We start from the raw sequence: 16,665 nt of genomic DNA, 5'->3' as shown, positions 1-16,665 counted from the left end.
TTAAAGTTATATATAAAGGAAATAATTTGGTTGGTGGTTATACAAGCTAAGGTTTATTTATTGTTCTTCTAAGTTCTTGATAATGGCTTTGAGAGGGGTCTTATGATTATGTTAAGAACAGGCATTAACCAGTTAAAGGGAATTACTTCTCAGCTAGTTTGATTTCCTATCAACTTTGAACACACTAACTTTTGAACATTTTCTTGAGTGACCTTAATTTCTGGATGAGTTTACAATGAAACGTGTGCAACTTTGACTTTCCGTCAGTGGAGTGCATAACCGCAACTTAATCCCCGACCGGTCCTTAGCCGTATCAGAAACTTTTAGCCCGATCCGGGTTTTTGGCTTGGACCCCCTTTGCCCCTTTGCCCCCATCCCCCCACTACGCCCCTGGCTGTGTGTCTGTGTGAGTCAGTGTGTGCGGTTTTAATCAAGTTTCGCCACTTAAGTTTGTGCTCAGGTGGAAAACACTCAAAAGCCGCCTGACCGAACCGAACTTCACTGAGCTGAAGCCCCCTTTTCCGCACGCCCCTGCCAAAGTTTCAAGAGCTTTGCGACGCGTTGCTGTTGAGTTTCGTTTTTGTTTTTAATTTTTGTTCAGGGCTTGTGTTCTGTGGGTCTTTCGGTGCCCCTTGTAGGGGGTCTATTCGGCATAGAGTGGATGGTTTTTGGCCATTGTGAGTGTGTGGGTTGGTCAACCTGTTACACATCTGTTTCGGTGCAGGCCATTGTTTACCCCCATCTTGGTCCCAAAACTATGTAGCCTCACTTTTGGTGGAACTTTAAAATCAATTAAATTGAGTGCCAGCATGATTGGGCAAAATGATTGTGGTGCCATTAACTAAATTCCATTAAGTTATTCATCAAAGGGTTAAGAGTCAATGGGAAGGGCTTAAGAAATTTCCTGGAATATTTAATATAAGTTGTTTTTTTGTGTAATACAGTGTTTTCATTGGTAGAAAATTAATACGTTAAGGTTTACTTAAAATTAGGTCAAATTAAAACCTTTCTTACTTAAATCCTTTTGCTTTTAAAAATAATTTAATTACAAATCATGTGCTTTCTTTATAAATGATTATAAGAAATATATAGATGGTGTCTGAAAGTATGCAACAATATATTTTAAGTTCACAATTCCCATAGTTTTATTCCGAACGAACATGTTTCTTCAGTATTTTAGGTAAGGGAAACATTTTTTTTTGATATACACAACAATTTAATGAGGAAAATGAACTAAGAAATCCAAAAGAAATATAAAAAACCCCAAAGTTGCTCTTATTTGGTAATATATCTACTTATGAAAATTCCCCAGACCACAAAATCCAAATTACTGGCCTCAAGAATGAAGCGTAAATTCGCATCCGGCCACATGAGTGTGTGTTAGTGAGCCAAAGTCAATTGTCAAATTGACACACACACACACACACATAGAGAGCGACATATGCTGGCAAGTGCATGTGTGTGTGTTTGGGTGTGTGTGGCTGTTTTGTTGTTAGCTTCATTATTTGCCAAGTAAAAGTAATGAGACTTTTGTTGCCTTGTTGGGTTGCACATGAGTGCGCCTTCTATGAATTCTTTGTGTTTGCACACACACAGCCACACACACAGAGACAAGCACAATGCGTTTGCAGAAAATAAGGTTTCACACACACAAACGCGCGCCGAGTATCTGTGTGAGAGTATGTGAGCGCTGGCCTTTTGTGTATTGGGCAAACAAAAGCGCAAAACCGTTGACAGACAGTGGGTCGCACAGTGGGTTGGCAGACAAAAAATGTGTTAATTAGTTATTGGCAAATATATGTGTTTACCTAATTTAATAGGCAAATAGCTAAAAAGCCAGTAAAGTAAGTTAAAGAATCAAAATAAGTTCATTAAGCCCCAGTTTTAAAAAAGGGATTAATTTTTTGTCAAGTTACCACGATTTAGCAGATAGACTTAATATAATAATCTATAATCAAAAACCGAAATTCGGAAATAATTTTTGGTCCACACTAAGCAAGGACTTTACAAGATTCGTCCCCAAAAAATTTACAACATCGGTTATAGATGTTTAAAATCACCCATAAAAGCTCCAAAAAGTATGCTATGTTTTATTTTAAAACCAAATGGATACATTTTAGATACCTTATCACCTAGAGATTTTTGTGACACCTTAAATATTATACAAACTCAAAGTAATTAGAAATGAATTTGAAAATTTTCCTCAGTGCAGATCACCAATAACCATTGCAGGGAAGTAAACAACGTAAAAGCATTTGGCAATGCAGGAAAGCAGTGGGTTTGGACTGCAATTTCAGTGGATAAGTGGCCGGGGGGCCAAAAGGCGTTAGGAGCTCTGCTGGCTGCTGGCCAGTTTGCGATAAGAACCAGCTTCAGGTTCCTCCCTTGGCCCAATTCTCCCTTCGGCCACCAAAAAAGTAGTTGCCATTTGGGCTCTGGCCTCATATTACCGATAGAAAATAAATTAATTTTCATAATAATTGGCTTACTCTTACTCCGCTTAACCCGTTCGTCGCCCAGGAACCAATTCACTGCATTGCCCCGGGGTTTTCCTGCCCCCATTGCTGCCCCATTTTGCAACCCTTTTTCGGAACTGGGCGCCAATAATAATAACATTGTTAACAAAACGTGCGCATGTAATAAAATCGTTTATTGAATTGGCCATAAATTTTCGCAGCTACAACAGCCGCAAAAGGCGCACAAAGTCAAAAAGTTGCAGTCCACAGGGGGCAGTGGGGTGTTAAAAGTGTGGGCCAGTTGTGTGGGGGCAATAGGGGGTTAAGGGAATTTATCCATTGAGGGCTTGCCTTTTGTGCGAAAGTTTAGAGGGTAGGGAAAGTCGTGGGGGGAAATTCGAAAGGGGGTTAAGCCTTGCCTTGTGGGTTAACCCATTGGTGGTTGGGTGAGTATCTCGTTGCCTGTGTGCTTCACATATATCGTTCACCTGTAAGCTGCAGCTAATTCAACTCAACTACTAAAATGCTTCAAGCATTCAAGCAGTCGAACTTGAGGATAATGAGCCTTAATGAGCTTAAGTAATTAAATTTGCAGCCTGGAAGTGCTTTCGAGTGGGTAAAGTGATCTTAGGTAAGCTTAGCCCGCGGTTTTTTGTATGTCTTAATTTAATTAATTTACGGAATTTATTTTGGTATTACTTTGTGTTATGTAAGTGCTAAAATATGTTTAAATATTTTAAAGACTTATTTAACCATCAGGGTTTGTCTATAATATTCATTTTTTCCTTTCGGCTTTATAACATTCTTATTATTAACAATTTTCAAAAATTGGTTTTGGAATAAGCAACAACTGTGTAAATTCTATATTTTAATTAAATACATTAAGGCTTTATTTAACCTTATCTCCCCATTAATATAATACTATTTTTCGGCTTTATAGCATCATTGGTATTACCTACAATTGTGTAAATTCTATATTTTAATTAAACATTTTCAAGCATTATTTAACCTTCAGGACTTCGTTTCTTTTCTCCCCATTAATATTCCTTACGTAGTAAGACTGAAATTCTTCTTCTCGGCTTTATAGCAGCCTTTTTCATTTGTAATTAGGCAGGTCTTTATCCCCTCAATGGGATTTTCTGCGCTGTGATGTGTGCGAATCCAGTGGAGGACAGTGCACATTACGTCCATTAATTTGCGCCAGCGTTTTAACTACCAACATAAATTGCATGCAGCGTCATTAATAAGCATAAAAGCGTCTTCGAAAGGGGGTGGAAAATCGGGGAGGAAAAGCGGCTCCTTGGTGGCCACTTCGGTTCGCCGAAGGACGCGCTTAAAATGTTTTCGATGCTGTTCAATAATTTTCCCGCCAAAGGACAACGGCGCACGAAAATGAGGACGAGGACGAAGAGGCGACAGCAGACTAATGAGCTTGATAAACGAGCCGAGACGATAAGATCCTCTTTCTTCCCGTCACTTGTTTGCTTAAAAAATTGCGCGCTCAATGAAGTGATGTGTAAATAACGGTATTATATTTCAAAAGGCTCTCATCTCGTTTAAGCTTAACTTTAACCCAGTCTAGCCCCAGTCACAGTCCCCTTTTATAATTATTGTAGGGATATGCAACAGGAAGTGTAGAATGCGGCTGGCACTGGGGAATGGGGGCTTATCTCGCCAACTGGTTCAAAGGACATTCCGCACATGAGGACTTGCCAATGGTGAATAATGAATGGGATCAGGCAGGCAACAATAGACGGGCTGCCAATTCCCCATGCTCCTACCCGCCGTTCACATTTTTCTGCTCCCTTTCTCCAGCTCATTGTGGGATTTTTTCTCAAAGTAGCCTATAACTGATGCACTTAGGAAAATAAAAAGCAAATAGATTAAGCTGTTGAAATTTTAAAATATACATCTTTATGTTTTCTGAAAATGGGAACTTGAGAGTGTATTTCATAAAAATACTAGTCCCTTTTTCAGTTTGCTTTGCTGTTTCTGTTTGTTCTTCTCTATATTCATTTTAAACTTTAGCCAGTGTGCCCAAATTCGTATTTAAGTTTTTAGTGTGACCAATTATGTGTAATTTTACCCAACTGTGCCCATTTCTGACAGTGTGCCCACTTCACTTTACTTTTAATATGTTAAACTGCGAGAGTTGACGACGCACAAAAGTGCGGCATGCCAAGCATGTGGACCATTACACCCCAACCCATAGCCCCCCTCCACCACCCCCAAATAATGTGGAGTTCATAAAAAAATGTAAAGAAGCGAGAGAACAGAGACGGGGGCATCGAGAATGTGAGCAGGGGGGCAGATAGGACACAAAGCAAATGCACAAACTGTAAAACTGTAGCCAAGCACTTTTTGATTTATGGAGAGCCAAGCGGGACTAGGTTAGACAGAGTGGGCAGAAAAAAAGGGGCGGCGGTCGAGGGGGGTTTTCTATGAGAGAGCGCAGTTTGGTCGGAAGTGTAGACAATTTGTTAGAATTTATACAAAAAATGCAGGCCGCTTTGCCCGAGATAGGAATGGGGTATACTGTGGAGTGTTTTATACCTACCAACATATACGTTTATATATATTTTTAGGGGCACGGGCGAGCAGGTCCTTTTTGGCCATATAAAACATGAGAGGCATTTCATTTTAAAGCAGCTCAAACAAAACAAATGCCTCGGCTTTTGTGCGGACTTGAAACTAATGATTTTCACTTACCACAGCGACAGTGGAAAAGCTTGGGGGAAAATGCGGAAAAGTTGGGGGGGGGGGGCGACGGGGTTTTCACATCCACAACCACCCACACACGGAATCTCTCTGCACAGATTTACATGACATTATGTCATTGTTGTTGCTACTGCTGCTGCTGTCTGTTTTTATGACGTCAATTATGTTTATGAGTGTCTAAACAAAAAGTCTTATAAAGCCGTCAGCATTCCCGTTGTCCTCGCATACGAGTGGGTGGCTTTTGGGGGAGGCTCCACATCCTCGCCTGTAGTTTGAGTTTAAGTGAATTTATTACCATGAGCAAAATTTATTTAAGCAGTCAAATGCACGTGAAGTGCATCTCAAGAAAGCTGTCACACAGTCTGCTCCATCCCAGCCCCCCTTTTTACATCCTGCCCTGACGTCAAAGGAAGGACGAACTGGTAAGGAAATGGGGGAAAAACCAGGGCCAGGCTGCAGACAAATGCATGTGTAGCAAGATGCTGTTTTTTTCGGGGTCTTCCTCTTGTATATAAACATTAGGGGTGGTCAGGTTGGGGAAAGAATCTTATGTAGGTTTTTATTTTATCATAAAAAAACGTTATGTTGAGCATAAAAAATATCATCTTGGTTTTTAATCAAAGGGAACTCAGTTGATTTTTCCCAAAGATTAACATAGTATCCATTATAGCTCCTTTTATTTGATTTACTATTATTGTATTATATTTTTATTCAGATTAATGAGCTAAATAAGATAATTTGCAGATTTTTAAATGTTTAATTAAACAAAAATTTTTTTTTTCTGTTGGGATTAACTTGTTATGATAAAAAGTTCAGCTTATTTGGGGTTTATTTAAAGAAATGTATCATTTAAATTCAAAATTCTTTTTTTTTACAAACCTTTTATTATCCCTGTAGACAACCTACAAAAATTAATGTTTTCTCCTTATTGACTCACCCTCGTGTGGTACACTTGTGCCAATGACTGACATCTCAGGCACACACCGACACACTCGCAGGACACCCGCTCGCACACATGCACAGCGTATTACACACACACACACACACGGGGCTCAGGGCAATGCAAATTCAACTTTGCCGCTACTTGAAGCAGTTGTCAGTAATTTCAAGCGAATGGCAGGCCAGGACATTTCACAGAGCATCAGCAGAAGGACATGGGCCAGGAGCTGGCGGAGGAGGCAAAGGATCGGGATCAGGAGCAGGAGCAGGAGCAGCAGCAGGAGCTGAAAATGGAGGTTGCACTGCCAACATTGACGGGGACAACTCCTGCTGCAGTTGCAGTTCCTGGTTGCCTGAAATCAAATCAAATTCCCGACAAACATCAACAACAACCAGGACATGTCAGTGGTGTCATGAGTGTGTTGGTGTGTGTGTGTGTGTGTGTGTGGGAGTGTGTGTGAGTGTCAGGATAATCAGCGTGATGGGGGGAAATTGAACAACAAGTTCCCGATTGCATGTCTTGGCCAGAAATTACAATTTTTAATGCCAAATAATTCGGGCTGGCTGACAGGCATCGCCCCCCTTTGAACCTTTTGCCTCGCTTTCGAGGACAATTTCCGGTTTTCTGTTTTCAGATAGTTTTGTCAGCTGCATTACGCGGATGCATCTGATAATCAAATATCACATTTTTTTGCAAAATTATAAACCATTGAAATCCTGCACGAAATGGGGCTAAAAGGGTTATGTGATTAAACACATTCAATATTCATGTTGGTAAATGCAATCACAATGCGGTAACACAAAAAAAATAATTTATAAAACCACTCATTGGAAAAATAACCATTTATATATATTTTATTTTATACTATTAATATGTGTTAAAGAAAATATTTTTTAATGTCTTTCACATGTAGATATTAATATTTTAGCCTAGCTTACATTTAAGATTTCATTAAAAAGCAACTTATAAGAAATTTTAAAATTTATAATCAGTCATTGCTTGTAGTTATTTAGTGAACTAATTGCTAAGTAAATCAATTTAAAAATATTCTCTTAGGCATAAAACTATAAAGGTTTTCTACAAAATATTTTTAATTTTGTTTACTTTTGATTAATTAACAATAATTTATATTTTAAAAATTTTGAAACAGATTTGTTTAAGGTTTAATAATAATTTCTATAAATATTCTTTACTTTCTTTGCAATTTTTGGGCAACTTTCACTGATGAATTGCCAATTTTTAGGCATAAAACTATACAGATTTTCTACAAAATGTTTTTAATTTAGCCTACTTTTGATTAATTAACAATCAATTATATTTTAAAAATTAAAAAAAAATTGTTTACATAAATACTTTACTTTCTTTGCCATTTTTTGGCAACTTTCACTGATGGACTGTCAATTTTTTGGGGCCAGCTTTTAATTCATGTTATTTATAGACAATTTGATGTCTTTGAGGGGGCGGTGGGCGTGGCCGCACCTACAATTTCCGCATGTCAACTGCACTTTGCATGAGTGCTCAGCGAGGGGGGGTAGGGTTTGCTTTAACAATGGGCGGGGCGAGGGGGGGCGTGGCCCGCCCACACTTGTGCCACATCAGCACTTCAACTCTCGACTCCTCGACTTGGTTGTGCTTTTCCACCGACTTTTCCACCAGATCGTCATCATCATCGTCGTCATTGGTGCGGTTCGCTTTCCCAGACCCATTTTTCCCGCCCGATTTTCCCGCTTTCTCCGAACCCAGTGCTTTGTTTTTTTTTCCTGTGTGGCATTTCCACTTGATTTACAAAACTCAACGCAACAACGGGGATAAGGGGCAAGTGGAGCAACAACAAAACCGCATTTGACTGACTGACGACTGACTGCCACGCCCCCATAGGCCCCACTATATACCGCCGCCCCCCTGTCTGAGTGTTTCTGTGTGTGTGTGTGTGTGTGCTGAAGGGGGGGGGGGGGGGGGGGGGTGCCTGTTACAGAGTTGATTTATATGCACGTCGATTCGACGTAATTGAAGACGTGATCGAAATTCAAATTTTTGATTTTTAGAACCCGTGACTGGATTGGCATTTGTACAGGGACCTTCCGCTAGTTTCCTATCCACTGCCCACCCCCCTCCACACCCTTTTTTGCCGCCCACTTTCCCCGCTCCTTTTGGCTTAATGTGATTTTGGTTTTCCATTCTCTTCGCCTCGTATTTGCTGTGAAATAATTTTGCTTCTACTTTTCTTTTTTGGCTCCTTCTTTTGGCAACAAGTAGCGGAAAGGACATTTTTTCAAGGGGGAAAATTGTCATCTATGAAGTCGATCTTACATTATATTATAGAGCAGACAAAGTGGGGCTCTCTAAATATTTAAGATCTTAAATATGCACTGGTTGTCCATCCAATAATAAATATTCTTTAAATAGATATCGGTTGTAAAAAATATGTATTTTATAATGTTCAGTATATTTTTAGTATTCAGTATATTTTTAGTATGCAGTATATTGGTATTACTCAGTATATTTTTAGTATTATGTGCTTTTTAATTATATTCTTTTATCACTCATTACTAGTTTTGACTATAAGACATTTTTGATTTTTGTATAATAAATAAATACCCATAAATTTTAAGAGTTAAAATTGTAGTATTATAATATTATATTTGATTGTTTTTTGTATTATAAATAAAATACCATATAAGCCAAAGGGTATTTTTGGCTGTACCTTTGCAGATTAAGTCCCTCAACTTGTTTGTCGGTTCTCCGCAGGGATGGGTTCCATCCCATCCCGATCTGTTTGCCATCCCAGTCCGGAGCTCAGTTCCCGGATTCAACTTAAGTCTCTGTCGGGGGACATTTCCATCCCATCCCGAACCGAACCAAGCCAAACCAAACCAAACTCAAACTCTGTTAAATCAGCCATGAAAACGGATTGTCGTCTGTGCATTTTTGCATTTCTTTTGCTCATTTCATTGACTGGCTGGCTGAATGAATGAGTGAGTGAGTGAGTGAGTGAGTGAATGAATGACTGGCTGACTGACTGAGTGGCGTGGCCTGACAAAACGTGACCTGCTGTCATGTCTAACAGTTTTCAATAATAATGGCAGCCAGCTGGCTGCTCTGAGCCCCCTTTCCGCTGCCTTTTTGCTTATTAACACCGCCTTCATCTTGGGGATTATGTCTCCTTCACTCGCACAGTCACACACACTCGGCTGAAATTAACTTCAACACCTTGTGAGAAAAGTGGGCGGAGAAAGGTGGCGGAGAAAGGTGGGCGGGACATCTCGCACTCATCCAGATGCTAATGGCTGTGTTGTCGACACTCCAGACATTTGCTGGCTTTATGTGTCACCCGTTTGTTGCCTCTGCTTTTCCACCTGGCCTGCCCCCAACTTTTCCACCTTGATTCTGTTGTTCTGCCTCCGAAAGTTCCTAGGCTCAGTGATGAGGAGTCGTATCTGTGATTTTGTCCACTAAAGTCTATCTCAATTCCTATTTTCAATAAAATTATTTTAAGATATTTTTAACGTTTAAACCGTTATATTAGTTTATTTTTTATCGGGTTACCTGTTTCTATTTTTGCTATAGCAATAGCAACATTATATATTTACATTTTTATATATATTTACATTTATTTATTCACTTAATACTTAAGGGAGGAAAAGATGAAAGAAGAAACAACTGGAATATAATAATTCATAAATTCTAGGAAAATTTAAAAATTCATAAAAAACATTTTTTAAAAGGAATAAAATGTTAGGGATCTAACAAAATGTATTCAAAATTAATGTGATATAGTTAAGAAAACTGCAAGCCATTTTAATTTTATATATCCAAAAAGTAATATTACAAAAATATATAATATCCGTAAAACAACCAATAAGGTTTATAGTTTTGATATTTTTTTTAAGATAGAATGGATTATTATTTGTAAATACGAAAAGAACCACCATTAAAAAGTTTGACGCTTATGAGATATTTTAATAACCTTTAAGCAAAATATATTTAACTTATATATAATTTTTTGAAATTGTCTTATTGAATTGCTTGTAATTTATATAGCAGTGACTGTGAAAAAGTCACAGTATTCCCCAGGCCCGTGACTTTTTCTTTGGATTGGGAATGTGAGTGCAGGAGTGGAGGTACTTCTGGATGTGTTCTTTTCGAGTTTGCCTATGCTGTTGTGCTTTTGTCTTATGTTTCGTTTGTGTTAATATTTACATAATTGTGGTTAAAAGTAGCTTTTAAGATGTTTTTAACTGGCATTTGGAGAAGAGTGCCCCTCCGCCCCACGTTCGCTTGCCATTTTGTCAGTTTGGCTTTTGTGTCGGCATCTCCTGCATTTAATGGCACCCCAGAAACAACAACTGACAAATGTTAGAATCCGTTTTATTGCTGAAATCTCCTGAAATCTCCCCTTGGCCAAAATCTACCCCCTCCCACCCACTTCTAATGGCTTGACATTTTAATAAAGAGGAGTTTTTTGGGGAGAGGGGAGGGGTTTGGAAACAACTGGCAACAACTTCAGATATTTCGGTTTGTTTTGGCCAACAAAAGCAGCAATTTTTCACTATTTACACACAGAAATGCAGAAAATATTTTTGGCAAACCTCAAACATTTAATTTTGCTTTTTTCTTTCGATATTTTTTTTTTATAGTTACTCATCTCAGCTTTTTTGTGCCTGGATTTTTAGATGAATTTGTTGGCAAAATTGTTTGGGTTTTAAAATATTGAAGAGGGGTGTAGTGATGGAACTATCCACATATCCGTTTGTGTTTAGTTAGCAGAGGGGGTTCCCCACGCCAACTCCCCACTTTTCCCCCCAAAAATGTTTGCTGGCTTCTCTCAGAATCTAAATTTCCCTTTTTCCTCCACAGTTTTCCCTTCAAGCTTGTTAGCAAACGTTTACGCAAGTGGGCGGCTCTGTGTGTGGGCGTGGCACTTGATGGGCTGCAACTTTTGTTGTTGGCAGCTAGAGAAACTTTAACTTTTTGGCAACTTGTTTCAACGCTTCCATTGGTTGGTGGCATGGGCGGGGGTGCAGAGGGGCAGGGGGGACCACAGAGGGGTCAAAGGTGGTCAGCCGCATAAGGCAAAATTGTGGCCGAGAAAGCTCAAAAGCGCCACAAAGCGAAGAACAAGTGATAATGCCTAAATCTAAGCGGTAACGGATTAGCAAAAAGTTGCCAAAAGTTTCACCCAGATCTTTTAAATTTGTATCTTTAATGTGCAATTTTACAAGCAATTAAATTCTATTTTCATTTCAGTTTTTTTAAAAGTAAAAGTCTAAAATTAAATATTTTTGTTAGCATAGTAGGCCCATTTGTTTCCCTTCAAATCAGTTGAATTGATATATTTTAGTCTGGTAGGTATCTTCAGTGACCTATCAAAAAAATATATTTTTCATTAAACATATATGCAATTATTCGGGATACAAAATATATCCAAGATGAATAGAAGGCCCATTGGACTGCCCGTTTGGACGCCCATGTTCATTCTCTTCGTGCTCTTCCTCTCCAGCGTGTGGGGTAAGCCTCCGCGTAAGCAGAAATCCCTTTAATATATATAGATCATGTTGAAGTTAAGCATTGTAATCCCCATAGTTTTGGTGAATCGCCAGGGTCTACTGGATATGTACCATCGTCAGGTTCATGGATCTGTTCCCAACAAAAAGGGAATGGAGTGTCCTAGGGAAGGAATGCTGGATATCAAGCACAATCGTTTCGATCGCTCATTGAATCGTAGGTTCTAGGTAGTTAATTTACAATTATTTTCATAAAGTACCTATCCCAGCTTTCAAGGCCTTTCTCTCTTGGCCCGGCAAGCCAAGAAAGACTGAGAAACTGAAGCCAGTCGAAGAGGACTCTTATGGCCATGAAGTGAGATCAAAGTACAAAGCTGAGGAGGAGCCCATATATGAAAATAAATTGGATCGCTATTTGGCCCAGGATGATGAGCTGGACTTTGAACCGAAACTGGGACTGGATCATGAGTATTCAGATCATTTGAGCCAGGATGAGGATCAGGATATGTTTGACAGCTTCCAACGTAAGAGAAAGCTTGTCAATACTTTTGCTATAGCAAATATAATTGTATAAATTATAGCCAGCGAATCCAAGTCGATAAACAGCCCCATTATGGACTACAAACGAGAATTCGCCAGCGATGAGGCCAATCCCTATGTGGAGAACCTTCGACAGCGCTATGAGCCCTCGCCATTTGCCTTTTCGGATTAATCCGTATTCTGGATTATCCTTATATTTTTTTAACGAATTGTTCAGCAGCGATTTTAATTGTCAATTAAAGATCACTTTATTCTGTAACAAAAATATATTGTTGAGGTATTTCGAATTAGTTGAGCATTAAATAGTAACGCTAAAAGAATTTTTAACGAATATTTAATAGAATTATAATTTATTTTGCATTAAAATATGATATGAATAATTTGTATATCGTCATGATTTCCATACCTTGTTAAAGGGTGATTTTTTTAAATAAAGCTTAATAATTAAACATAGTAAGTATTTTTTTAAGTTTCAAAATTCCCTGAAAGAGAAAATCTATTAGCGAATCAAAAACATTCCAAGATGTTTCCAAACCAGTAACTTAATTTACAGAAAATGCTGGATTCTTCTAAGCCAAATTTCAAAGACATTTTTGGCTGAAGTAACCACCATTAATTTCTTTCCACTGAGACAAGTTGAAACTTAATTTATTTTTTGACATAACAATACTTTATTATCCTGTGTGCGCGCGGCTGTCCAATTTTAACTGTCAGTGTGGAAAATGAGCAGAATGGGATGTGGAAAACGGGAAATGGAAAAAGGAAGAGCTTGCTTGATCGGTGATTTGCGTGGCGCCCTCTGTCGCACAATTTGGGGCAATTACCGAGCGATTAAAGAAGAGTTTCCACGGCAAACTCCATGGAAAAAGTGATGAAAGTTTTTCGGCCAGAGCAGCTGGCGCGCAATAAACGTAATCAAATTTAATTTCAACAAATTGCTTTTGAATTACGCGACCTTCGCTGGCGCCGCTCAAGCGCAAAAGAGTTGGGAAATTGTTAAAATAATAATAACTTTCCACCCACCAGCCACCCAGTTTGTGCCGCAGAACAATTGCCACAATAACAACGGCAATTTGGCGCTCGAAATGATGGAATGAGTGGCCGCCCACGCGGCGTATACGTAATCATAAAAATTATGATTCATTGGCGCAGACAGATATGGCAGGAAATATGGGAAACGGGTTTGGGTTAGAGTTTTAAGCTCTGTTCCTAATAAACAAATTAATTTGATTGAAGCCCAAATGCAAAACTTTTCATTACAACTTGCAAAAGCAAATTCATTGCGTTTATTTCCCAATCCATTTGGGGAAATTAGAGAAGGAAAGTTTGTGCTTTAAAATTGCTAAGGCAAATGTGTTCCAAGTTAAAGGTATTGAACTTTTCAATATAAAATCGAAAAACTAAACCAGCTTAAGTTTTATTTGATCATACATACATAATCCTTTGACACAAATCATGTATGCTGTTAAAATGTTTAGATAAAGTTGGTTAAAGCCAAAGCTTTAACTAAAGTTGGCTGCTTTGGAAAAAGTTTGATGAAAAGCCCAACAAATCGACTGATGTTTGGCCTTTGTAAATACCAATTTCCCCTTACTCGCCACAAATTCGCAGGGAAATACGAGTGGAAAGCGGCTAATTAAGGCTTTCACAACGGGCCACGTTGTTCGGCGATGGCCCTGTTTTTCCCAGGTAATTTACATGTAAACAATTGTCCGATCCTGTTTGTTTCCTCTTATTTTTTCAGTTTTTTTCTGCAGTTTTTTCCCTCCCCCCCGTTCCATTTCAGTTTAAGCCATCATCAACTGACAATTTTGCGGCTCTGCGATGTCCTTCTCGCCGCTCGTTGCACATTTACATTTTGCCCAAAAATGGGGAGGGTCGAAAAGTCAAACTAATCTAACAACTGCTAACAATAAGAACCAGCCCTTTCCCCTTGCCTTTCCCTTTTTTTCAGCGGGCCATCTAAACGCCAAGGGCAGCCACCGGTATTCCCCCCCATTTTCCTACCGCTTTTTCGCCCCCCCGGCATTTTCCCGGCTTTGTGCAAGTTGTTTTAACAAAGCATTTTGTAGTTGGCAAATATATCTGTGCCTCTGTATCTGTGTATCTGCATGTGTTTGTATATAAACATATACATATATACGTTGACAATTTTGCGTTGTCAGTTGTTGTTTTAATTAGAAAACTTTTTTACCAAACAACAACAGCAGCAAAAAGGCTGGAGAGCCAACAGCAACAGCAACAGCTACAGCAAAACTCAAAAAACGATTTTGAACACCACAGTATTTTTGTGGAACCCCCCTGCAGTATTTGCATTTTCTATTTTATTTTGCTGCCTGCCAAATGAATAATGAATTTCTCTTCATTTTCACATTTTCGGATTTCTGTTTCTGTTTTCCATCTGCGCTTATGTTTGTGTGTGTGGGGGGCTTGAATTACTTATCGCAAAATTCATGGGCTCGAATAAAAGCTTTCCTCTTCAATCAGATCCACGCACTAGATATCTAACCATCCATCTGGACCAAGAAACTATAGCTTCCCTAATTGTATTTCCTTCTCCCATTTTTTGGATTTTTTTTTTGTTTATTTTGCAAAATTAAATCCAACGTTTTAGTTTTATGAGGCAAAACTTGCTTTGTTTGCGGAATGCGAAAGGCGAGAGGGATGGGGTGCGGCCAACCGCAAAGCCAACGGCCTAAAACGGGGGCAAGTCGAATCTTAGATACTCTTAAATTAATTATATTATCTATCTTTCATGTATCTTAAAGATAAGCTGAAAATACCAATAAATATTAATATTAACATTATTTCAACGAAATTTTAATTTATTAACTAAGTAAAAGTTTTTATAATAATGTCGTTATATTTGAACATATCACTCTATTTAAAAAAATTAAAGTTATAAATGTTGTCTTCGAGAATTTGTTGAGAAAATTTAAAAAGCATTTTTGGTACATTTGGTCACATTATTTTTGGTATGTTGGTATAATATTAAGTTTAAAATGGTAACAGTATATTAATCAATCTGTAAATTAGCCGAAAATAATATTAATAAATATCATGGTTTATTTACTGGCTAACAGTAACTTCATTCTTGTATAATATTTTTTGGATAATTTGTCAAGAAATTAGTTTTTTAAGTACATTTGGTCACATCATTTTTTGTAGTATTTGGTATAATATCAAGTTTAAAATGATAACAGGACTTCATTTAAACTGGAAATCAGTCAAACATAATATAACAAAATATGTAAATAATATGATCTTTATGACCCGGTTTACAAAAAGTTATTTCAGTGTTATTTGGTATATTATTCCCTTTCACTAGAACTTTTTCATTAAAAATACATATTTACTTTGATAGAAAAGGGTGCCTAATCAATTGGCAGAGTATACCCTTGATCTGGGAAAGAATAGAAATAAAAACGCTGCATCCGATGATACGCAAACACACACAGACGGATCCACATGTATTAGAGTGCGGTTTGTTGTCAATCTCGTTAGAAACGAATCCTTTCGTAATCCTTGTGCTTCAACTGCAGATTTTTTCTGTTTCTCCGTTTTTTTTTTGTGTTTTTGCGCTTTGCTTTATTTTTGTTACTAGCCCTGCGCTGACGTCACAGGGCAGTTTATGCGTTTTTGCAGCTTAATCCGCTGCCACCATCAAGATGAGCTCCATGCGAGTACTTAGGGGGTTAAAGTGGGGTGGGGTTTTGGCAGGGTGGCACTAACACTATCACTATCATCAGCTAAGGATCTCAGCATCTCACCATCCCCTCGGTCTCTCCCACATCCAGCGATTCCAATTTCACGACGAGTCCTGCAAATCCCACATAAGAAATTGTTTTCTAGCTATCTTTCATTTTCCTCCGTTTCATTTTAATTTTCCCTCCTTTTTTGCCTTTCTGGAGAGCTTGAAAAATTGAGGGAACAGGCCTTGTAATTATTTGGGCTAGTTAAAAATGTTAAATCCTGCCGCAACAACTACAAATGGGCATCATTATTTATTTTCGGGATGTGCTGCCAACGCTCCTAAATATGATTGATGGCCCTTGTCGCGTTACGTAATCGCAGTCCTGGCTGCGTGTGAGTGTGTGCAAGTGTATGGGTGTGGGTGAGTCCTGCGAAAGCCATCATTTTTGCAGGTGCGCCAGCGAGGGTGTTAACACTTTGTTGCCGCTTTTGAGCCACTGACATGCAGCCATCACAAAGTTGTTTACGTGATTTCCAGATAATTATCAACATATTCTGTGCAGTGAGAGAAATACAAATAATATTATAGCTAGAATGTATTTAAAAATATATTATTCATGCATTAAAACAATATTTGCTATACAAAAAGTATATTTATAAGGTAGCTCTAGATTAATAAAATAAAATCCATGTGAAATATTTTATCTTTTAAATGTACTGAAAATATGGAATAGTGAGATTAAGTACCTGCGTATTGATTCAAAGTTTCGTCTAAGACAATTTGACGTAACTACAAAAACGCTAGAATATTAAA

At 38.3% G+C, this 16,665-nt stretch overlaps 1 protein-coding gene across 1 annotated transcript; it reads left to right on the top strand.

The window, feature by feature from the left end:
* Window positions 1-11,454: 11,454 nt before the first annotated feature.
* On the top strand, window positions 11,455-12,415 carry LOC119557432. The gene is made up of 4 exons (XM_037870184.1): window positions 11,455-11,634; window positions 11,698-11,835; window positions 11,888-12,142; window positions 12,200-12,415. Exons 1-4 carry the CDS (start codon window positions 11,511-11,513, stop codon window positions 12,328-12,330), a joined length of 648 nt encoding a protein of 215 aa, XP_037726112.1. The 5' UTR covers window positions 11,455-11,510; the 3' UTR covers window positions 12,331-12,415.
* Window positions 12,416-16,665: the final 4,250 nt, after the last annotated feature.

Source organism: Drosophila subpulchrella, chromosome X, assembly GCF_014743375.2.
Source record: "Drosophila subpulchrella strain 33 F10 #4 breed RU33 chromosome X, RU_Dsub_v1.1 Primary Assembly, whole genome shotgun sequence".
Classification (NCBI taxonomy): Eukaryota; Metazoa; Arthropoda; class Insecta; order Diptera; family Drosophilidae; genus Drosophila; species Drosophila subpulchrella.
This window is presented reverse-complemented; position numbering and strand designations above follow the sequence as displayed.